Raw genomic sequence first — 23,938 nt, 5'->3', positions numbered from 1 at the left:
CCCCCCACCAATTCATATTAGTTTCAACTTGGTTCAGTAAAAACTGAAATTTTCAAACCTTGGAGTTCAAGGACGATAAGGAATGGAAACAAGAGCTTTGTCAGCATCACTGAGTGGTCTCCTCAGCCCACGTCACCAGTCATTGCCAGACAAGGACGATAAGGAATGGAAACAAGAGCTTTGTCAGCATTACTGAGTGATCCCCTCAGCCCACGTCACCAGTCGTTGCCAGACATCAGAGGAAAAAGCACATCATTTTCAAAGCACTGAACGATTTCAATTTCTTTCCTCTTTGAAGCATCTCGAAAGCGAGGAAAACAATGACAGCCATCAAATTTCTTGCTTTTTTGTGTTTAGCTTCGATGACTGTTCTCCCGATGGGAGATGGGCAGGTGAGGTTGAGCACTTGAAAGTATCCTTGAATACAAAAAGAGGTGAAAATCAATTAGAAATATATTTTCTTAATGTATAATGAGCGCTTTTTTATTCGTTCTCAGTGTATCAGTTATTGTAAGGGTAGAGATGGACGAAATGGCAGGGATGGACGAGACGGAGTAAATGGAAGGGATGGAAGAGATGTTTGCTTTGAGGTATGTATTACTAAGACTCTAACATATTAGTACACGCTTTTTGTGTTGTGGATAGATAGCTCATAGCAATATCAAAATCAGAAAAAACAGCAAATCCTCACAATGAGAGGAAAATTTCTCGCTGGAAAAAAATATATAGACAAAAAACAGGAAATCGTGTTTTAACATGTTAACTGAACAAACAATGTAGATGAGATGTTAAATAAAATAATAAGTGCCAATTATCGTATTTCTAAGTTGAGTTCTTTTTTTTTTTAAACATGCCAGCAAATACTATATAATTTTTACTGAAGAAAGTCCTAATTTCAGTTTTATTAGATAATTTTTGTGGCCACTGCCTCGTAGAGGCATAGAGGCGAAGCCATTATGTCATCAGCACCACAGGAAGCCCAAAATTTCTCAATCCATAAACTTCGGAAATAAAGTTGTTGTTCTCCTATCGTATCATTGCTTTTTCAAATAATATCTTACAACACACACAAACACATAAAACAAAACATACATTTCCCATTACCAATGTTAATTTAAGCCCCAAAATTCATAAAATCAATAACGCTAATTTAATTACCTATATATCCTTCATATATCTCAATAGTCAGCTACCAACTTCCTCCATTCCTTTCTTATACAATAATTTCCTATGGCAGTAGCCACATGCGCTTATTGAGCTAATCTCTATTCTGTCTTACTTAATGCACTGATTTTATCTTCGTTGATTTTGAGTTCATCAAAACGGACACAATTTTGTCTTAGATATGTTTTTCCTCATTCTTTCTCAACAGACTTTGGGTAAACCATCAATTCATTTGGACGGCACTACGCACAAGAGTATCCCTTTTGTTGCCAACAAAGGTACGTCTTCCAACGACAAGCTATGGTGCAATTTGCGGAAGTGAAAGGGGGAAACAATTATCGCAGATTTTTATTTTTCTCTGAACTTTTCCACCAAAAACGTCGACCAACTTGGCATGTTTCATCGCTATCACATTAGCCTCATATAGCACTAGGGCTTTTAGTGTTAAAACACGTTTGTTCTTTTAATCAGTTTCCTCGAAAAATTACTGCTATTCACCTTTTTCGAGTAAATATAGAATGCAGTTTATTGCTTGGATGCATACCGTGCATTTTAGGTCGCTATTTATAATTTTGATACGAATCATTTTGATTGCTACTGAATTAGACGGCGAGGGTGATACGGGATACTAGACTTCAAACTCAGTAAAGACTCTTTAGAATAACGAACTTAGGAATTCCTGTGGTCTCGCAGAGATTGGAGTAGCTTTTCCTCTGTCCCCTCTTCCCGCCTACTCGGCTCCAGTCTCCGAGCGTCCCAAAGAATCCTAATCCCCGGTCTCCTAAAAACTCCTCTTTACCGAGTGTGGAAGGAAAATTGTAACTGCTCGCAGTCTATCACTAAATAAACGTAATTGATGCTTTACCAGACATCGACATCTGGAATGCTTCTGGTGCAAATGGTCACGTATCAGGTGGTATGATGTACGCCAATGGCCAGATTACCGTACCAGTGGCGGGTATCTACTTTGTGTACTGTCAGGTGTACTACACCCAACCTAACAAAGCAGGTAGACATGGGTAGGTCTCATAGTTACATTCTTTGCTTGTGTGACAAAATTAACCACGAACTTACTGACCGACCCACTGAGTTACCAACTGACCCACTGACGTACCGTTTGACTAACTGTCCAACTGATTTGCTGACTGGATGCATGAGGAAAGGATGGATGTAATAAGGATAAAATATTTTTTAAACACTTTTTGTGCTTTTTCCCCCAACAAGGATAATCGTAAATAACCGACAAGTTGCCTTGGCTGGCACATCGGGTATTCCAACAAGTGGTACCTATTACACTGGACTGTCCTTGAAACTGAACAAAGGAGACAAAATATCCTGCAGACTTGCGTATGACAGCAATCTGTGGTCAGGAATGGAGCACACGTTCCTTGGAGCATTTCTGCAATAACCTTGCAATGAAAAAGTCATACCGGCTCAAAGACAAAGATGAATGAAAAGAATTGCTAGGTTAAAACGAATCTAAAAGATAATTTATAATTGTTAATTAAGTCTATCCTAATCAACGTATCAATTGTTATTATAAATAATGAATGTAATCCCTAAATTAATAAATATCGAGACTGATTTTGTGATTGTTTTGTGTTTTACATGAAGGGTGGTGTGTTATGTAGCCTAACAAACAAAACATTTAACAACTGCAAGGAACCAAACTACAACTGTTACCACAATCACAAACAAATAAAGACAAAAATTCGAATAAGCAAGAAAATGATAATGATAGATATAGAAAAGCTTAGAAATTAACTTTTCAGCATCTCTGCACCACAGCACCTTTAGTACTGTGATTTTACCGGACAATAGATCCATCATAGAACCAAACTCGTCTTTACTAAGTCTGGAGGGAAAAGTGGGACTGCTCGCAGTCTAGAGTTGGACCGTCAATAACACCACGTTGTCTGTGATTGCCGAGGTAGTCAGCGAACCAAGCCAATAGTGCACCAGCTTGGTTAACAGGTTGATGGAATCAAAAGTCTTCGCAAAATCTAATGCGCCTTTTTTCTTGTTTCAAAGGCTTTATTAACTATAGGTAAAAAAGATATTAACGGAGCTCAAATAAGATGCTGCAAAAAGAAAGAAAAAACTAAGGCACTTATAGACCTTATAGTTCTTTTGAATCATATCATTCTTTCAAAAACAAATATTATATATAGAGGCTTTGCACCATCACGTGATGGCAGCCATGACAGGAGGCACAACAATAAAGTCATTCTTCCCTGGGAAACTGAATTCTTTCTCGTTTAAATTGGATAAGACTAGATTCAATCGTTCCTGCCTCCTGTCATGGCTGCCATCGTGTGATTTGCAAAGCCTCTATACGACGATTTTCGTTTTAATGGAAGCCATACGTTTCTGTTCCTATCATATTATATCACGAGCTGTCTTCCATTTCATTGACTACCTGAGTTGGAGATCGCGGAAGAAAGGGAGAGCAAACAACACAGGCAACCCACGTTGTGTAAAAACCGACAACTTCCGTTCACCACTTGAAACTCGGAAATCCTACAAAAATTCAAACACAATGATAAAACATTTTCTTTTATTCTCTTTGCTTTATTTAGTAAACAAAATCAAAAGGAGAAACATTGCCACTGACAATTTTAAGATAAAATGATATTTAATCATGATATTTTAATGAAAGCAACAGAATAAAGTCTATTTCCAAACAACACAAATATTTTACCACTTCTTTCATTTTGTGTACATCAATGCTTAGCTTTGTTGGTTAGACTGGATAAAAGTAATGAAAGCAAAAAGTAAATCTATCCTCCAGCACTATTCGTAGGTCGCACTCCTCTTCGTTGCCATTGCTATGTCCCATTAGCTCAACGAATTAAAAGAATATCTCAGATTTTACAGCGCTAACCGAAAAACCGTGGGCACTTGGAAATATTCCAACAATGTTCTATTGTTCTTTTTAGCCAATCACAATTGACTTTCTAACAACAAGATAACAGAGACAAAACTAATACTTCTGATTTCTGGTTAAGAAACATCCTTGACATATTTCTATATTTCTATTAATTACTTAATTATAAACTGTTTCAGTTTTTTACTGTCCTTTGAAAGAAGAAAAAAATGGTCTGTTTATGCTTGTAGTAAATGGGACAAGATTTTAGTTCTACTGAAAAGACTGCTGCAACAGTGATAACGCATCAGTTATTCTTCATCTTATTATAACTCATTGTGATATCGAAAGTAAGAATGGAAATAAATATTCCAGTTCCATTCAGTGACTATGAATGAAAGTTTCAAGTCTAGGTTGGAGATGCCACACTAGTTGATCATGCGAGGCAGCTCCAACCTAAACTTTATTATTCGTAGTCACTAAATGCAACTGCAAAAGACAGTATCATGTTCATGGTACAAAAACCATCTACACTCTAAACTTGGAATTTTGGATTTGCCTTCTATTTTTCCAAGTTTAGAGTGTGTCTTGTTAAAAGGAAACACAGCAAGAAATAACAATGAAATGAAATCAACCATTATCATGTAATTGTTTACAATAAAATATGGATTGGCTTCAGTACAATTATTATTTACCACTTCTCCACTCTGTACTAATGGCTCAAGGTGAAGCCACTGAGCTGAAGCTTTTAGATTTTGTTCCATCAATTGAAGTAAAATCTACCACAATATTGTGTTTTGAAGGTGTAAATTGTCTGTAAAGAATAAAATAATAATAATTTACAGTGCAATGTGTCTAGCCATGGCCCCCAACTTTTATTTTTTCCATCAATTAAAAGACTTCTTACAAAAGTGTCCAGGGGTAGCCAGAAAAGAGACCAATCTAGGTATCATCTAGGCAAATTCTTACCCATTTTTTAAAAGTTTTTGTTGCAAAGAGTACTAAATAATTTTAAATATTTACAGTCATGCTGAGGGACTTCACATGCAAGTGCACAAATTCTCCATGTCTGATTGGCTAACAAGTAAAAAAAATTAGTTGGGTGGTCACAGTTAGCCGCATCACACTTAAATGTAGAAAAGTCCTTACCAGCAATCACATGGAATAACATAAGATCAAAAGAATCATTCAACAGCCTAAAGAGACTAAAGTAAATCTCTGAAGCACATGCACAAGAGTGAATTAATGATTCTATTCACTCATCCTACTCATGAATGATTGGCAGACCCCAAAATTATAAAGAAACTTGAAAAAAAAACCAATCAAATGAGCCAGATTCAGATAGAGTTCACCTAATTTTTTCTGACAACTACTCCCTCTAAAATCAAGGGCAGATTTAAGGATGGGTTTAAGGGGCTGCGGCACCCCCTTTTATTTTGGTTAGTCATAGATGTTCCTCTTATGCCTAGTTTTCCAGCCCCCCATTTCTCTTATTCCTGGATCCACCCTGTCTTCTAAAACCAAATATATTAATAATTCTTTTACCTGTATTTAATACCAGCCATGTCCAACATCCTCCTAGAAGCTACCATGGCTGGCTTGTCATGATACTTGTCTGAGACATACACAATTTCTTTCAAGCCAGCTTGAATCACAATCTTTGTGCACTCATTGCATGGGAAGAGGGCTACATACATAGAGCAACCTTTGACATCTGTTGAATTCTTATTGAGAATAGCATTCATCTCTGCATGACAGACTACAAGGAAAAAGAATAATATGAAAAATATGTTAACATACCACTTGAAGTTGGGTTATCCTCAATCAACAAGTTGTTGCTTTATTTGTTATTTCTCTCATATTATCCATTCCCTCCATTCCTTTGCCTCTTCTTAAGGAACCAAGTTAAGATTAGCAGTCGATCTAGGGGAGGGGGATGGGGAGAGGGAGGGGGAGGGGGGAGGGTTTGAGGTTTTTGGTTCACAATCCATGTAATTTTGCCAACCCCCACCCCCTCCCCCCCCATGTGCTAGTAAATGAAAGCCCTATTACTAGTACTTCAGAAATGAACAGTCCTAATTTGATATCAGCAGTTCAAGCCCCCCCCCCCTCCCCCCTAGCCAAAATCCTAACTCCAGACAGACAGACAGACAGACAGACATATTTTATTTGGCGTTTTGTACAAAGTTGCACATCAACTTAGTTCCAAATAAGTTACGAATATATACGTATGTTTATGTATGTGCATAATATCTATATTCACATATTCCACACATACATGTCATACGTACATATATATTCCATATATATATTCCATATATATTCCATATATATTCCATATATATTCCATATATATTCCATATATATATCCATCAGCAGCAGCGGCGTGCTCAACTGAAAATACATTTGCAACACAATGCACCATTCTTTCGACCACCCGTTGCTTTATTCACCATCACTGTGACTATTATTTTGACAATGGGAAAGTTTCAGAGGGGAAAGGGGGAAAGGCTGGTTAAAACACTCCGGTTTTAAACCCCTTCCCTTCTAATGTTAAGTACAGACAAAGTCATTTATTTCATACCATAAGGATATTTGGTGTCCAATTCATTTTCAGCTTCTCTGTCCCAAGGCAATTCATCATCGCAGCACCCGTTGGGCATTCCATTATAACCAATCCCAACTATCTTCTTCTCTGAGTTAACTATACAAGCGCCTACTTGGGAAGAAGGGTCCTTGCTTCGCTGTGCTGACAAGAACGCTACAGCCATGAAATAATCGTCCCATGGAAGGTAATCAGTCCTTTTTGAAACCCTACTCTTCTTTGGCAATTTCTCCTTTACTTTTGAATGATCATTTGGAGAGGAGTCTTCTCCAAAAGGAAGGCCATTTGCTGATATTTTTCGTTTCATGGCAGACTTTCTCCATCCAGTCGCCATTTTATTGTCGAAGTAACCAACTTTCCCGCGTAAACTTATGACGTAGGAATTTCAATAAGATCGGCAAAGAAATAAACAGAATTAATTTATGATTGACGATGTCTCAAAGAAAATTCTCCTATCTTCTGCATTCACCTATTGTTATTCTCCAACGAATAAAAACATCATTCTGTCAAATAAACTCAACTCTCCATCATTCGAATATTCGAGCATTTTAATAAAAATATTGAATAATCTAACAAACATTTCTATTGGTTTATATATTTAGTCATTGTTTCTAAACCAATAGGAACGTTTGTTATTTGGACCACCGTACAGCGGTTGCTTGCCTCGTTGTGACGTAGGGTGTGAAGAATTATGGTGTTCTGAGGCCAGCAACCAAAAGCTGTATTAGCATGTACATAATTTTCGCAGTTTTAAGAAACTTTGTTTTGGATCGATTTGGGGTAAAACCCCCACTGGTTATTTCCTTAATTCGTCGTCATGGACTCCTTGAGTTTAAAGGCTGTTTTGGTAGTATTTGAAGTATGATGGAGACGTTGTTGTCAAGAGAGAACATCAATGACAAGGGTACATTCAATGTCCATCTTACCGGAGGTTCGCCTTGGGGGTTTACTCTCCATGGAGGACGAGAATTCAATTCAAGGCTCTGTATCTCAAAGGTTTGTGCTCCATTTTATCCTCCAGTACCAAGACTACGACATACGTTTGTTAGGATATCCACTTTCCTAAGAATTCTGTGCAATCCTAAGCTTCGAAAAGTTTAGCTATGCGTGTATTCAGGTTCAATCGTTTTGGCCCGGCTAGTAACAGCGGTGTTTTAACTCGTCTGTAAATTAAAATAGTTGATATTTCTGCTGTCCGTTAAGTCTCGCCTTGAATTAAATCGAGGGCGGAGTGGTAACCCCTATATAACACTATTCAAGATTTTCACGATATTTTTGTTGACATTGAAATAAGAAGCAAGGAAATAAAGCAACTAGCAGCCACCTAAGGTGAATAATTTTGTCGGCGAAAAGCATTTTTCTCACCAAACCACTTCCGATACTTCTTACCAGTCCCTGGATTTTTCGACTTGGAAATCTCAAATTTATCTCGGATTTAATAGCAGAAAGATCCCGGTGTTAATTTTCTGATTATTTTTGGCGAAATACATTCATCTTGAATGTCTGGATTTTGTCACTCGTTCGGTGTTCACTAAAGGTTTTCTTTCGTCGCTTACCAAAACAAAACGAAATTTGAGCCTTGCACTCGATTCTCTTGGGTCTCATTCGGAGCAACCTTCTCGAATAAGGAAACGACATAAACATCGAATCATTTGCTAGAGTCTTCTATTGACCTCCATTGGCGTTGGTTTGTAGTCAGTATATCAAGACGAAAGGGATTATCTCTAGGTAAAACAACATTGCTGTCTCATATTTACATCGTTTATTTACAGACTTGAGCGCACTCTATGATAACTCTCCAGATATCGAGAAAATACTTCAACTTTAAAGTCATTTTACTGCTTCTCGAGAACTTCATCTCGATTTGTTTGGGAAGGTTTTCATTGACTTGTTTCAGTCAAGCTTTTCGCATGGTTGCTTTAATTAGTGTTTAAACGTGGTTTTAGAAATGTACTTTGCATGGGACGTATTTTAAGTTTATACACCAGTTATCCGCCAGGTATGTATGGAATGTGATCCATTTCAGCACTAATAAATAGGCTTTTACCATTCGATCACGAGAGAAAGCCACTAAAATGCAAACATCTCGATAGCCTTGCCTCTTTTGCCAACCATGTAACCCCTTTCGAATTCAAATTTGAAATAACAAATTTAGTGAAGCGTACATCATATTGTGAGGTAATAGTTATTTTTCCTGTATGTGGATTCAAGCCAATGTAATTCAGCTTGGAAGTGATATTCTTTAAAACCAGTGATTTTAATTACCTAGTAAATGAAAAAAGGGCAAAATGCTTATTGATGATAGCGTTGGATGTCTCATAGTTGGGATAATTTTCTATGTAAATCATTCAATTGCTAAAGTAGAACTGTCCTCAATGTTTGGACCTATATCATCTTGTGGTCTAAAAGGTTAGAGATAACATTCTATACCTTTCATGTGAAAGCGACCCTCAACATGCCATTCCCAACCTTTCAAAATCAAACAAGATTAATGATGAAACCTCAAAACAAAAAAATCCAAATATGTATAACTAATGCGACTGCTTATTTGAGTTCTCCCTATAATTTGATTATAAAGTGATATAATTTAACCAGAAAATGGTAAAACAAATACATAAACTTTTTTTATATCTATGGTTTATAATATCCACAAATTGATAAGCTAATATTCTATATTATACAATATAAGCTTAAAATTTACAGAAGAAAGCTACTGTAGACTGTATGTGAAACAAAGGTTTTTTTTAACAAACAGACTTTTTTTTGCTTGGCTTTTGTTCATAATTTTTGAAAAAGAGTTTTACCAGGTGTCATGACAAAATAAATAAATAAATGACCATTTCTTGTGCAAATGTAGCATGCCAAGAAGAGAAATGACTTTTTCATTCTAGGAATGCAAAATGTCAGTCTTGAAGTGAATGGTATTTATATCACATTTCATATGTCATATTTATAACCAATTTCAAAATTGCTCATCCGATGATGTGACAAGTTATTCTATAAACTTTTATTTTGCATTTGTTATTGAATTTTTATTTTTTGTTTCAAAAGATTAAGATGGAGAAAACAATACTAAATAGCTCTAGAAAAATATTGGATATTTTTCTTCTATGATATCATTAATTTAAGAAAATATTTTAGGTATGTGGGAATATGCATTCTTGTATTTCTCTGATTATCAGATTATAATCAGTCTATGGCTTACTATCTTGAATATCTTGATAACCAATGTTGATATTAACATGTCATTTGTGTCACTGGTTACCAGGCACTAAATTACCATGGTAACAAGTAAGAATTCAAAACATTAAATTACCTTTCATTCGAATCATACTAGTTTTTCTTATTCTTTGTTGATTATTAATTAGCTCATACCTGTTAATGATAAATACGGTATTAGCTATCTTAATCTTGAGGGTTTTTCATGATTTTTTGAGACTACATATGAAAATACCTGCCAAATTGTCATTTATTCCTTTGCCAAAGTTTAAAAGAGCTGTATATATATTTTTTTAACCAGATAACTCCAGGAGGAAAAGCAGACAAGAGTAAAGGACTGCAAGTTGGAGATGAAGTGGTTGCTATTAATAACATGGAATGTTCTGCCAGGGCAGAGGCTATAGAACAAGTCAGGTGTTCAAGGCAGAGCCTTAATCTAACAATAAAAAGGTATGTCCTATTCTGACTTCAGTTCTTGATGTTTTTCACATTCCTAAGTTATTTCTTAGATATTTGTGTATGCATCTGCAACATTATAGCAAATCTTAAAATGTTTTTGTAGACTATTATTTCAATGGCTTTCTAGTATAAGATGGTGAATTCTCTTTCCAGTGTAAATTAAGACTGAGGTAATGTTTTTTTTTGAGAAAGAAAATTTGAATATTTATTTCTATGAAAACAATACTATTTGAAATCCTGGTACAATATTTTATAAGCAAATGCTGGATGCTCCATATTTTAAAGTGTTTCAGGTGTTTTTTAAATGAAATCTCAATCTCAGAGTGGGACAAGTGCTTCCTAGCTATTGTACAAAATAAAAAAACGAGAAAAATTTATCATATAACTGTTTATTATATCATTTTCTTTATAAGACTCTTGCAATCAATGGTGGTTTTTGAATTATAGACTAAAGCTTTCTGAACTGGTTAAAAAATAATTGTACACCTTTTTTTCCAGGGAGAATTCAAAACAAAATGGTTTCCAAGGAAGGACAAATAACAATCATCCTCTACCAAACCTATACAAAACAGCATTAGAAGTTGCTGTAGAGACAAATGATTTTTATAAAACATATTCTGTAGATCCATATATGTATAAAAGGATAGCACTACATTCTAAAGATGGTGCTAGCTGGACGACACATGTTGATACTGAATTAAGTGCCTCTAATGAGGATCTGCTTGAAAGCTATAGAAACCAAGGGAGTATAGTGGGTAGTGATGAGGCACTGGACAGGAACAGGGGTGCAAAGTCTAGTGTTACAAATGGCAGAATAAGCCCTCAGGATAAAGAAAACCAAAACAGGTAAATTCATCAATTCTCTTGATTTTCTTTGCTTTTACTCCAAGAATATCCTGCCAGCAGAGGCCCTTTTCTACCCTGCTAGGATACAAGAGGAAAAGGACCTCTGCATTGGCTATTGGATTAAAAAAACAGTTTACACATACATCATTTTGAGCATAACAAAAGTGTACTTTGGCTGGTGATGACCAGCTGGCACTTAACAACAAACAACATGGCATATACATATGTCATGCTGGGCATGCCCAACATGATAATTTGCAGGTGCCTGCAGAGGTTCTTTCCTCTTGCTTCCTGCTTGCAGGGTACCCCAAGAAAAGAACTAACATTGCAAGTACATTTGCAAAGTTTTTTTTACAATAAATGGTGTTTTACTACCAAAATCATTCAAGTGTTATCAACTCCAATAGATCAATAGGCCATGCTTTGAATCTCGGTTTACTCATGGGCATTTGGAGAGCTCCCAATGGTCACGTGGAGGTCATGTGTCATTAAAACACCACAGAAAACTAATGTCAAGTGACCATTTGGTGCTCTCCAGATTTCGTGTTTTTGGTAGTATAAAATTTCCTAGTTATTCACTTGTTCTATTCGACACACCTATGCATGTCCAATTGGTATATAATATGACACTAGTTATGAATAATTCTCATGATACAGAAGTATAGTATCTACCTCCTTACCTTAATAATCCTTACGTTGCAGGTGCCTTTGCCACAAGGTTATGATCTGCACTTTATATTGCATATTTCTGACATTTCCATAAAATGATTCTATAGACTTGCATGATATGTTTTAAAACCTTACTGCAAATCATTTTGCTTAGGTTGCAAGTGCTTTTAGAACAAATTCATGATCTGCAGTTAATTCTTATTGCATATTTCTGACATTTCCATAACATGATTCTATAGACTTGCATGAAATTAATTGTCTAAACCTTACTGCTAAATGTTTCGTTTTGACATGCATGTACAGTACATACAGAACCCTGCATGGATAATTTAAACATAAAAATTCAACATATAACTTCATTTGATATTGCGATTGTATTGCTTATACTTAATCTGCTCATAGCAGTCACTCAATATAAAATATTATATACTCATATTATTATTTTGTACCATAAACTAGCTATAATATTTTTAAAACTTAAAAACACTTGCTTTTTCACGTTATATTTTCATGTTGGTTCCAAATTTCATTTTGACCGTAATTTATTTTATTTTGCAGTTGACAGTTGCACTGTAAAACATCTATGATTAAACTATTCAAATGCAAGCCCTTATGATACGACTAAACCTTTTGTTTTATACTAGAAAGGTTTTACTGTTGAACATTAAATATAATTATTTCATGATAAATTGTAATAGGACCAATTTTCTGTATTCAGCATTCCACCTATAAACAGACAAGTGACAAACTCATTGCACTCAAGGGCAAAGTCTTGGAGTGAACATCGGTAAACATGTTTTATTCTTAATTATTTCTTTAACATTGAATGATGCATCTGTGACTACAGTGGAGTTCTTATCATGAACCAAGGACCATGATGAAATTTTTAAGATAACATAGGGCTTAAAATAACGACTAATCAGCTGCCAGTCATGATCGCAGGCCAAATTAGTTTAAGCTTAGTCATACCTTATTTCTGGCTAAACATTACTGGTCAAAATGATCAGTAAGGCAGAGATTTGACTGCAAAAGTCCCAGTTTTGGCGGGTCATTGTCGGATGTCTGGCCATTATTTTAAGTTCTTTAAGGGTTCAAGATATCCAGGCTACAATTAATCGTAGCGACTTAAGTCCACAGGACATAGCCTTAAAAGTTTGAGAAAACAGATTGAACTTTGAGATGTCCATGGTTCAAGGGACTCATCTTAGATATGTTGCTAAATATGTTACTGAATAACAATAAAATAGTAAAAGAATTTTAATTTAAAAGATAAATCTTAAAACATTTAATAAAAAAATTACTTTTAAAATACAGTCATTAGACCTTTTCATTTTAAGTTTAATGTGCTCCATAATAATATTTTTGTCAAACAATTGATTATTGTGGTGATAAGAAATGAAAATTGCATATTGGTGTGTAATGAAAAATTCTCATTGTTTTAAAGACATTAATCATTATTTTATCCAATCTTTTTATTATTAGTGGACAAAGCTTACCAGAGAATCTATTTCATAAACGTACATATACATCACCTGACCATATTCAGAAGGTCAAAATAAGAAGTGCCAATATATCATCATCAAGTTCAACATTCAGTAGTCCAAAGGATGATGGGTAAGACCTCTATTTTTTGAGAGAGAGCAACTAACCTTTTCCACTTATTGTTCTCTTATCTTTCCATTCCACTCCTTTTTTATTCCTTTTCTTTCTTTTTCCTTTCCTTTCTTTCCTTTTATATTTTATTTTCTTTCTTTTTCTGCCCTTCCTTCCTTCCTTCCTTCCTTCCTTCCTTCCTTCCTTCCTTTCTATTTTTTCTTTCTTTCATTTTCTTCTCCTTTTCTCATTCCAGCTCTTTTATCTAAAGTTATTTCTCCTTTTTCCTTGCATTTTATTGTTTCATTTTCTTCACCTCCCTTTCTATCAATTCTCTCCTGTATCAGTTTATTATTTATTTTCTTTGCTCTTGATTTACTTACATTAACAGCAGACAGCAAAGCAGAATCTCTCCAGCTAAGCACAGTCCAAGACGACAACGTTTAATAGAGCCAGAAGTACACAACGCTGGTGATGACTGGGTGGATCGTTGGCTAAGAAATGATAAGCAGAACATAACTCTCGAGGAAAATGTCTCGGTAAAAAATGTGCGCTCAAAGTTTGAGGAAGGCAATGAGCATGTCGAAGGAGATAAACACATTGATGTGCCTAATATGCCGTAAGTACATACATATTGTATACCCTCTGTATCTCTGTAGTCTAGTGTTTTTGCACATGGAAAAAAAATGAATTTAAAAGGGTCAATGCTGATGTGTAAATGCAGTATGTTTATATCATTCACAAGATTTTGTGTATTAATGTTTTTTTGGCTTCTTAGGCCAGGTTTTCACTAAAATGTAATCACGCTGTGTGTCACTAGTCAGTGAAAGCCTGGCTTAAGCATTAAGCGTTAGATTCCAACAAACTAAGAGTCAAACCAGTAACCATATGGCATGGAAGCCATACGATTAGCTTCAGATCAAGTGGGGAAGTGATGAAGAGACCAAAGAGAGCAATGCTAATATAATAGTAATTGTGTGGTAACTGCTGGAATAATCTCTACTACTGCATCAACATCAGCGATATTATCACCATCAGCGATATTATCACCATCAGTTATATATCAAGCACTGCTTTTGTAATCACTCCAGTGTTCATTATTATGCATGATTCCCATTATGTTGTCCAACATCATCATATTGCATTTTGTTGATCCTAAAACTACTTTCCAGGGCGCACAACAAATCTAATTTTTCAAGAAGTAAGAGCTTCAGTGGACGTCCTTCTTATGGTGTAGTATTTGGTACCACTGCTGTAAAGTCCAAGGACCATTCCCAAATCACTGCGTTCCAAGCTCCTCTTCCTCCTGCCAGATACAGCTCCTCAGATTTACTCAAAGAGAAGGCACGTCCAGGTCTTGCAGCAGCTGACAGCTGGCAGTCATCTACTATTTCTCTACCAGTTGACATGGAATCTTCCTCACGGTTAGTAACGACCATCCAAGAAGAGAAACAGCCGTTAGAAGTACGACTCTCACGGAAGTCTTTAGGACCTATATCAATGGTTAGCAGTACGTCTAGTTTGGATACTGTTGGTAGCTTTGATCGACGTCAGGGTCCTGCCCCACCTCCACGGCGCAGTGCGTCGAAGATACTTAGTTCCTTTCGCTCCACGAGAGGGAAAAGAATGCATCCTCATACAGTAAGTAAAAGGTTGTGCTTTTTTTTCACTGAAAACTTCCTCATGTCGCTCGTTTTGCTTAAATAAAGTGAAAACTTTATTTGCTGGACTAAAAACTGAAGTCTTGCAAAACTCATTCGAAATGATAGATATCTTTAGGACATACTATAAACAAGGATTTTTCAAAACAATTTAGTTCGATTGATTAGTAGCATTACATTTTGTTAATTTAAATTTCCGAGATTCAGCCTGGCTTTTCATTTTCTATGGTGCCGAAAGCTAAATTGGGAGCCAATACATCTTTCATTACCAGACATAGGACATTTTTTACGAGTCTAGGTTAATGGCACATGCCGGCGAACGGTGCGCAAAATGTTTTGTTCAAGGGCCTGAAAATACAGTATAGCTTGTGATGAGTCTTCTCATTGACTTTTAAATACACCTATTAATTCCAGGCCAGCTCTGGTACAACACGAGAAGCGTTCAAAAGTAGCGTTCGGAATGAAATTCCAAACCACATGTCATCAAAATCGTGGCCTATTGATCACCATGGCAACGAGCTTCAAACCTTACCAAGTAAGGATGCAAATAGACAATCCTGGCATTCCCAGGAACCAGCCGACAAACACGGTCAATGGGGAAATTCTCCAGTCGAACAGCCCTCCAAAACCGGTCAAACTGGTTCGAAGTTTAATTCGTCTGTTGTCGTAACATCTATCAGGACGTCCACATCGTCTTCAACCTCAGAGGATACTTTCTCCAAACCTAAAATTCATCGGAGCACTTTCCTTGAGCTCCAACCGCCGGTGGCCACGTTCGAAGGTAAGTTTGAAGTTCTTTAACGTTCTTTAAACTTTGTGTTATGTATGCTTTTTTTTCAGACTTAAGGTGAACCCTTTTATTAGTTAGGGATAAAGGCCAACCCGAGCAGACATGTCTCGGAATTCAAATTTACCAAAATTAGACTAAACATTCCTGCATCAAAGGTCGCTGTCACGGTTTAAATTCAATCCGACGTTTTCATCACAAAATTCCTGTTTACAGTAAATGTCGACATTGCGGTCTGCAAAATAACTTCTCAAATATATTATGTTAGGGTGCATACCATAAATTCGTGACTTTGTAAGAAATTGCACAAATTAGTAAGTTCAGTAGACCTTAGACCTACAAAACTTTGCAGCGATTTGTACAATTTCTTTATTTTCACGGATATATGGTATACACTCAAATTGTCTTGCACTATTTCAGTTTTTAATAAACAAGGTCATATTAATGGCCTGCACCCTAACTTTTCGATTGGTTTATAGGGTAGTTTAAACACCCCTCTCTCCCTCGGTAGCTGGTATAGGAGTGTTTGAGACATAATTTTTGTATTTTTTCTTTGATCAATCAACGACTAACAAATTTTTTTATAATGGTTTGCTGTATAAAACTATTAAATATAACTTTTAGATTAACATTTATTCACCACTATGTAGTTTTTAAAATAAGATAAAGAAATAAATGGATTTTATTTAGAGAGGGTGACACGGGACAGGCACTAAAACCTGTGGCCCCCTGTTTTTAACTTCTCTGAATGAGACGGGACCCTTATTTTACGTGATTATCCGAATCATGGCGGATATATTCAGAGCAAGGGCAGCACCTTCCACTCAGATATTTTAGTGCAGGTCGATGCTTGAAAACTCAGCCTCCCGCACAATATTCCGGTGTGCGATCAACTGAGCCAAGTGGGATGTGGTGTTATTATAAAGTTTTTATAAATTTTATCCTTCTTCTTTTTTTTTTTCTTTTTTTTTATACAGCCGTGAGACCGCAAAGCGCACGAGCGGGAGTTCGGCCTGTACAAGAAAAACAACCCTCAACTCAACTAACTCAAGAAAAACCCTCAACTCAACCACATCAAGTAAAACCCTGGAGTCTTCAGGAAGAAGCACAATCCCTATCGAACCGTATTGAAGACACACAGATTTTACAGAGGCTGATGAAAGACAACGAAGCAAACAGTGAACCCACCTCAGTTAAAACTAGAATTCAAACCTTCGAAAAAAGTTCATCGCATCCGAATCTACTCGAGGAGCCTGAAGTGTCTCAGCTGAGGCCGCGATCAAACCATCCAAAACAGCGTTCATGGGATAATACTTACAGCCATTCTGATCGAAAGTAAGTCTTTTACAACTAATACCATAGCATAGCATAGCATAGCATAGCATGGTTTCTTATTCTATCACAAATTTCCACTACATTCCACTTTCCTTTCCTTTGTTGTTTTTTTCCCTCTTCCATTCCCTTCCCTCCCATTCCCTTCCCTCCCCTTCCCATCTCTCCCATTCCCTTTCCCTTTATCTTCAGGGAAGTACGGGGGGCATAGCTATAGCGGTGAGAGCGCTCATCACTCGTCAAAGCGACCTGGGTTCGATTCGACCCGTGTTGAGTAGCCTTGCTTGATGGTTCTCTCCTGTACTTTGTGGGGTTTTTCTCCGGGTTTTCCGGTTTTTCATCCCGGCCCTTCTCAAAAATCAACTTCTAAATATAAATGTTTTAAAAAAATATTGTAAAAAAAAAAAAAAATATTGCAATTGGGATCCAGTGCAAGAAGAGCCACTCCGTGGAAACTTCTTTTAAAAATGCTATTTATTATTTGTTTATTTATTATTTCTTAATATTAATATTTCTAGTTGAAAATAGCGGGATGGATACGAGGGACACCCCCTCCGCCCCCTTTCGTTTCAATCAGTAAGGCATCGTGAACGTTAATTTTTTGAGCCGACTCATTTGTTGATGAGTTCGATCGTTGCCTTCTTTTCGGAAACAAACTCAGAATAAGACAAAAAATATGCACTGTGGAATTTACAATGCCTTCATTTTCTTTTTGAAAGCTACGGTTCTGATTCCCTGAGTGTCTTATCCGTTGTTAATAATTTCGCCTAATGAAGAGAGAAGAGGAGAGACTCTGCTCTGACCCTCAGCTCGCACGAAACCCTTCTGTTGCCCTGATACTTAATCCCCACTAAACTGATTGCTTGTTGATTGATGCCCCAAATTTGATTAACACTGACAAATATTTAACCTTGGACACTCGAGTCTCATCTCTCGTTGAAACATCCCAAGTATTTTGCCTTTAGTACTTGTAGGGGTAAAAGGAAGCCATTTATCTGTCAATCGTTGCATAATTACCATGTCTGAGACGACGGGCTTTTGAGATTCTGTTCGTTTGCAAACGTGTATTGCGTCGAATGGCGAATTAGTGCGTGTTCTTGGATCTGAGTCGAATATAAGGTGATTCTTGAACTGTTTACTTTGGATCGCACTATGGGGTAGCTCTGCTTCAATGTTATATTACTCATTACTAGTTACAAAAAAACGGAATATACGAGACATTTTTTTCAGTTTTATGCCAGATTGCATTTTTTTATTGAGCTTTGGTAACATTCAATGATTTTGTCGTGGGTCAGATCTGGTCTGTAATTGTATCTTCTTTAGTTATTTTGGCAATCACAACATTTTAACTTGTTCTTTCTATTTGTAAACGAACTGCTTTTTTTCTTCATGTACTCTACTTTAGTATAAGCTATTTTTTCCGAGTTATTTTTAAAGTTTTGGAGTCAAAGGTCTAATGAATTTAATATCTATTTCTAGGTCGCCGAAGGACACAAAAGCTGAAGCCTCGGCGCCCGAACGCATGGCCGCATCGCCGGAAAAACACCATCATGCTTCACCCGAAGTTGTAGCGGCATCAAAACATAGGGAGCAGGTTTCTACCGTAAAATCGAACGAGACGGAGGCAGGGTTTGTGCCGATAAAGGTTACTTCAATGGTCAAGGAATTAGAGAAATCGGAATCTCCGATGAAGCTCTCGGCTCGCATAAGTTGCAATATCAAAGATGAGACCATTCCGAAGAGTTCAAGCGCATCTATAGCTAAGGATGAAGGCAGCCCAATCTTGGAAGAAATCACTCGAACCCAATCAACAAGTTTACAGGAAAAAGAGGTTCTTATGGAGGAAATGTTTAAGAGATTAGAGGATAATAAGGAATCGAATATTTCATCAAAGAAATTGGACGAATCAAACAATAATTTTGTCATTCATCAACGAAGAAGTCACAAGACACCGGTTTATTCAGTGGGGGATGATGACGTTTTCTTGGGTTTAACTGACGATGATTTGCTTCCTCCCCCACCCCCACCGTTAGATTTTGAAACGTCACATGACGATCTACCTCTCCCTACTCCCCCTAGGGAGATGTTAGAAAGTCCATTGAGAGCAGAGATTGTTTCTAAGGACAGAGAGCGAAAATTTATTGAAGTCAAGGCGGTTGAACATACGATTCAAAAATTAGAAACCCCTCGTTGGGGAGATATCCCATCGGAAAAGAAGAAATTATCCTATTCGGAGGAAAAGGCTGACGAAGAGAAGACTGTTACTAAGAAGGCTATTGCTGAAAAAAGTCCTCAACGAAAAGAGAAATCGAAGGAAGACGAACCTTATAAGTATGGAATCGAAAAACCATTCAGATACGAGGGGGATATGGAAGTTTTAAAAGAGAAAAATACCAGGAATTATGAACTACGTTATGAGAATGACAGAGAAAGTCCAGAAGACATCGATTTCATTAAAACAGAAAGCAAACCTGATGAGGATTCAAATTTGTACGAAAACGAATACGGATCCCTGGAAAAAAGCACTGATATTTCATTCGAGACTTCCAGGTCAGAGCATGGCGGTACCACTAAATCCCCACCCCCTCCTCCCCTCGTGATTACATCTACCCCCACCTCCAATACCCAGGAGGCTGATGACGGTAGCAGTCCTGATAATGACATGGCTGGCAATACCAGTCCATTCTCTGGATCTAGTTTATCGACACCATCAAGCAGCAGACCAGGAAGTATGGTCAGCCCAAAGCTGGAAGCTCTGGATAAGGAAAAGGTATGTGGATCCTAAAAGAAGCTGTTTAGTGATCCTGACAAAGAAAGTCCTGGAAGACTATGAGCATTTTTTTAACCGGTAGTATGGTAATAATACGAGAATGATATGGGGGCAGAAAGAAAAAAGAAAAAGAAGAGGAGAGGAAAAAGAAAAGTAGAAAAAAAGCTTAGGAGTCATTAAAAAATCCCCAATTTTTATTTCATTATAATTATTACATTATATAGAGGATATTACATGGGCGCGCGGAGATACGAAATTTATCTTCGAGTGTTGAAAAGATCTCTTACGAGTGAGCGCAGCTTAAATACACATGGTAACGATATTTTCACGTGTGAAAATAACATGTGAAAATATCAGTTTTTCGAAAAGGAGAAATATACGTATTTTATGGATAATTATATGATAAATAGCTATATCAGTATGTAACTGTATTTATGTTTTTTTAAATTAAGGGGCAGTTAATTGAAAGTATGAGAAAGAAGATCGAAGACCTTAAAACTCAGATGAATGAGATAAGCGACGAGATAGAAGAAAATGAAAAGTTAGGAGAGAAAGTAGCTACACAACTCGAAGGCAAGACCACACCGTCAGAATTATCAAAATACCAACGCTTTACCGGAGAACTTAACAAGATCGTACTATTATTACTGTCACTGACTCAAAGAATGCACCGATATGAAAATACTTTACAAGAACTGGACATGTCAGAGGAAGCAGACAGACAACAAAGGGTGAGGAATCTTTTCTTTTTACCACTCTAGCTGATCTAATAATAATAATAATAATAATAATAATAGTAATAATAATAATAATAATAATAACTTTATTTAATGAGGGTGGCACTAAATAGTGTACTACACTAATAAACTTGTGGCCCTCAATATAAAACTACTAATATTTACAAATTTAAAAATATAAAATATATGTAATAACAACTATCAACACGAACTTATTAGAAAAATTGACTATAGTATAATAAAACATTACATCAAGATTAAAATGAACTATATATAAATTTAAATGCTGTGAAGCTCAGCGACACCTACCCTGCGAGCAGAGGTATTTTTCCTGACCCTCCGTGGAGCTGGCTGTCGGGGAGAAAACAGCCACGGAGGGTCAGAAAAAAAACCTCTGCTCGCAGGGTAAGCGACACCACGCTCACGCGGACGACGCAGCGACGCAGTTGACCGTAAAATAATATACTTCAGCAACGTCGAAACGCCGCCCAATGAACACGACGCCGTCAAACTTCACAGCCAAATTATCTACGATAACTGTTTAAACAGGAATCTATCTATATTATAAATGTTAAAGGGTAAAATCGAAATGGAATAAAATGAAAAGAAAATTACTAATATAAAAATCATTTACTACAAAATCTTATGAAAAAATAAATAAATAAATAAAAATATTGACGAAAAAATAAATATTGACTGAAATATTGATGCAGAAATGATCTCAAAAAGAAACTTTGAGCCGTCGTTTGTAAGGGCGAGCCTTAAGAAATTGGGTCAATGAATCAAAATCCTGTTTCCTTAGCTTACAACGCAGACGTTTGGTCATACTTAGGGCCGTCACGTCGTAACGCAGCGTTTTGACAGAAAACTACAAGCCTAAGGATTTCTGCCTAGGAGGCTACTTTTTTCCCATTTATTTACTGATCAATTTTTTCTTTTTATTACATTTTAAAGGATATTTTACTGGATAAAATCGAACATGTGAAAGCTCAATATCAGGAAGCTTGCAAAATAAAGGAAGTTAACGACAAACGAGGAGAAGTAGTTTCCAAATTCTTAGAAAATTATTTGAATGAAGACGAATTCGCTGACTTCCAGTACTACATCGATATGAAGACCCAACTTGCACTGATGCATGCTGAAATAAAAGACAAAGTGAAGATGGGCGAAGAACGGTTAAATGCACTGACTACCACGTCCATTGACTGGAATACGCTTAGTCTGTGTAACTATTGACTCTGTGAAGTATGTTGCAGGATGACGCATGAAAATCCAGGAAGAGATTAGAAATAACTTTGGCTTAAGACAATTTTCCTAGTGGGAGCTGGAATTCCAGTAGACGTGTGAAATTCCGGGACTAGAATAGAATTTAGAGGACTCCCTACTAAGAAGACAATGACCAGACATGATGAACAGCCACAATTGGACCAAGGGACCATGAAATGACTTCATGTTCTCATAATTGGACTAATTAACACGTGACTAGTTGATGTGACCGGTCAATAGCATAGGCCAAAGATAGACTGCTAGCAGAGGTTGTATTTCTCAGTGCTTTCAGTTTGGGGTGAGCGGCAGGCTGGTCGAGGAGACCAGAAAAGAGGGCATAAAAAGACCTCTGTAATTGGGGTAGCCTAAGAGGCGTTTGGCAAGACAAGTGGCGATAGACCACGTTCGTAATCAAATCCTCTCAATTAAGTCTGAATTTGAAAATATTGAACAAGGCCTATTTTGTCTGTACGATGTCTATTGACTGGTCCTTTTTAGCCCAGTGAATCCAAACTATTAGCCCCTCCATTCTGACCTTCCTCACTTATATATAAAAATACCTAGCATACAGGATTTATTGGATTTTTGTCCTAGTCTCGTCTGGTTCTCTTGAGATTCAGCGTAGATAACAAAAGTTTTTATTTCAAAAAAATTATCATTTTTAGTAGTGTGAATATTATTTTTATTAATACAGATTGAAAACCTGACAATTAGAACTTTAGAGAGGAGTGAAGTTTTCTTCATTTTTATATGAAAACTCCACCACTTCGCTAGATTTTTATACTAGTTATCTGACAAGAAGTTACCCGCTAGTAGTAAAAAACTGAGTAACAATAATTGTCGCGGGAAATATTATTGCGTTTAAATTATCATCTTTATTATTTAAATAAGAAATTTTGGCTTTATCTATACTTTCTTGGCCTATAAGGTTCTGCCGAGGACAAGCTTAGATATTGGGTATATCATTTATTCGATTTTTCTTAGAAAAGTAGAGGTTTTAAAAACTAGAAATTTAGCAAGCCTTTCTAAGATTATGTTCTTGAAGTTTTCTTTAGTAAGTAAGGTCGTGATCAGTGACAATTTGAAATAGAGTTTTTCATCGTGGGCATAATGTTTTCCCATTTCAGACCACGTGTCATTACCTTGAGTATTACTTCTTTGTTTAACGTTTAAGTATGAAAAGACACATGAAATAATGTGGACACATCTCCAAAAAGAATATTTTTCTCAAGGGAATGACACCTGGTCTGAAATGTGAAAACATTACGCCCGAGGTCTATTAAATGCGGTGAATTGCAAAACTCTTAGTCTAAATAAAAAAGACATTCTCCAAACTAATCGAATGGCAAGAAATACGATGACGATGCCATGGACAACAATTACGTCAAATCCTGCTCCTGCAATATCTGTTCTATATAAAACAACAATGATATAAAATTCTTATTTTTTTAAATTATATGGTGAATTGTTATATTTCTTAAAGTATATTTAGAAATGTATATTTTGAGCATCCATTTTAAAATAGATCATTGTATAATCGTTTTCTTAAAATTAAATGGTGAAGACACGAAAGTCTGAAGGGCAAAGTTTTTTTAAAAATATTTTTTCTTTTACACCTAACTGCAAGAATATGTCATAAAATAACAGAGAAAAAAAATATTTTCAAAGCAGAATTGGTGTAGTTATTTTACTGTTTTGAATGTATAGAATGATATTTTTTGATATTACCTTGTTGGTATACATCTAATTGAAAAAACGTCGGGTTCGAGAAGGTTATATCATCGAAGTTAAGACTGAAAAGGATTTTGGGTACTCCGAAATGTGTATTATATTTGCATATAGACATGTAAAAATGCACAGTAGAGCAAAGTCGGTCGACCTAGATTAACATGCCAAAGCCATTCTCCGAAGATTTACGCTGGAGAGCTGTTTGGCTGCGGTATTTTGTCTTACCATGCTCCCCT

General features: G+C 36.4%; 3 protein-coding genes across 7 annotated transcripts; 2 read left to right on the top strand and 1 right to left on the bottom strand.

Annotated features, from left to right (window-relative positions):
• Positions 1-250: 250 nt before the first annotated feature.
• LOC116291881 (uncharacterized) lies at positions 251-2,748 on the top strand. Its single transcript, XM_089039297.1, has 5 exons — positions 251-392; positions 498-590; positions 1,373-1,442; positions 2,033-2,183; positions 2,389-2,748. The coding sequence occupies exons 1-5, from the start codon at positions 321-323 to the stop codon at positions 2,570-2,572; spliced, it is 570 nt and encodes a 189-aa protein (XP_088895423.1). The 5' UTR covers positions 251-320; the 3' UTR covers positions 2,573-2,748.
• LOC116291880 (deoxycytidylate deaminase) lies at positions 360-7,169 on the bottom strand. 3 transcript variants are annotated; one of them, XR_016121581.1, is made up of 5 exons: positions 6,615-7,169; positions 5,576-5,789; positions 4,726-4,844; positions 3,584-3,684; positions 360-417 (listed from the first exon to the last, which is right to left on the bottom strand). XR_016121581.1 is itself a non-coding variant. In XM_031699110.2 (4 exons), the coding sequence occupies exons 1-3, from the start codon at positions 6,967-6,969 to the stop codon at positions 4,751-4,753; spliced, it is 663 nt and encodes a 220-aa protein (XP_031554970.1). In that variant the 5' UTR covers positions 6,970-7,169; the 3' UTR covers positions 2,742-3,684; positions 4,726-4,750. The 3 variants fall into 3 exon arrangements, 2 of the variants coding, with proteins under 2 accessions (XP_031554970.1, XP_031554969.1); XM_031699110.2 differs by lacking the exon at positions 360-417 and having other exon boundaries at positions 2,742-3,684; XM_031699109.2 differs by lacking the exons at positions 360-417; positions 3,584-3,684 and having other exon boundaries at positions 3,746-4,844.
• Positions 7,170-7,317: 148 nt separating this feature from the next.
• LOC116291869 (uncharacterized) lies at positions 7,318-23,430 on the top strand. Of its 3 annotated transcripts, none has more exons than XM_031699094.2 (12): positions 7,318-7,631; positions 10,156-10,304; positions 10,812-11,159; positions 12,547-12,615; positions 13,311-13,442; positions 13,813-14,040; positions 14,594-15,062; positions 15,497-15,863; positions 16,847-17,204; positions 18,681-19,971; positions 20,424-20,702; positions 21,663-23,430. In XM_031699094.2, the coding sequence occupies exons 1-12, from the start codon at positions 7,497-7,499 to the stop codon at positions 21,942-21,944; spliced, it is 4,107 nt and encodes a 1,368-aa protein (XP_031554954.1). In that variant the 5' UTR covers positions 7,318-7,496; the 3' UTR covers positions 21,945-23,430. The 3 variants fall into 3 exon arrangements, with proteins under 3 accessions (XP_031554954.1, XP_031554955.1, XP_031554956.1); XM_031699096.2 differs by lacking the exon at positions 7,318-7,631 and adding an exon at positions 8,232-8,363; XM_031699095.2 differs by lacking the exon at positions 12,547-12,615.
• The last annotated feature ends 508 nt before the right edge of the window (positions 23,431-23,938 follow it).

Source organism: Actinia tenebrosa, unplaced genomic scaffold (genome assembly GCF_029948245.1).
Source record: "Actinia tenebrosa isolate PJP-AT-01 unplaced genomic scaffold, QUT_ActTen_1.0 PGA_scaffold6__47_contigs__length_16458017, whole genome shotgun sequence".
NCBI classification, from domain to species: domain Eukaryota; kingdom Metazoa; phylum Cnidaria; class Anthozoa; order Actiniaria; family Actiniidae; genus Actinia; species Actinia tenebrosa.
This window is presented reverse-complemented; position numbering and strand designations above follow the sequence as displayed.

Excerpts from the sequence above, each read along its gene's own strand:
- LOC116291881 (XM_089039297.1), top strand. The coding sequence starts at position 321 with ATGACAGCCATCAAATTTCTTGCTTTTTTGTGTTTAGCTTCGATGACT. Across the intron at positions 591-1,372 it reads GAAGAGATGTTTGCTTTGAG|ACTTTGGGTAAACCATCAAT; the intron begins GTATGTATTACT and ends CTTTCTCAACAG. Across the intron at positions 2,184-2,388 it reads AACAAAGCAGGTAGACATGG|GATAATCGTAAATAACCGAC; the intron begins GTAGGTCTCATA and ends TCCCCCAACAAG.
- LOC116291880 (XM_031699110.2), bottom strand. The coding sequence starts at position 6,969 with ATGGCGACTGGATGGAGAAAGTCTGCCATGAAACGAAAAATATCAGCA. Across the intron at positions 5,790-6,614 it reads GGACACCAAATATCCTTATG|TCTGTCATGCAGAGATGAAT; the intron begins GTATGAAATAAA and ends TTTTCCTTGTAG. Across the intron at positions 4,845-5,575 it reads ATGGCTGGTATTAAATACAG|ACAATTTACACCTTCAAAAC; the intron begins GTAAAAGAATTA and ends TATTCTTTACAG.
- LOC116291869 (XM_031699094.2), top strand. The coding sequence starts at position 7,497 with ATGATGGAGACGTTGTTGTCAAGAGAGAACATCAATGACAAGGGTACA. Across the intron at positions 14,041-14,593 it reads ATTGATGTGCCTAATATGCC|GGCGCACAACAAATCTAATT; the intron begins GTAAGTACATAC and ends ACTACTTTCCAG. Across the intron at positions 15,063-15,496 it reads AAAGAATGCATCCTCATACA|GCCAGCTCTGGTACAACACG; the intron begins GTAAGTAAAAGG and ends TATTAATTCCAG.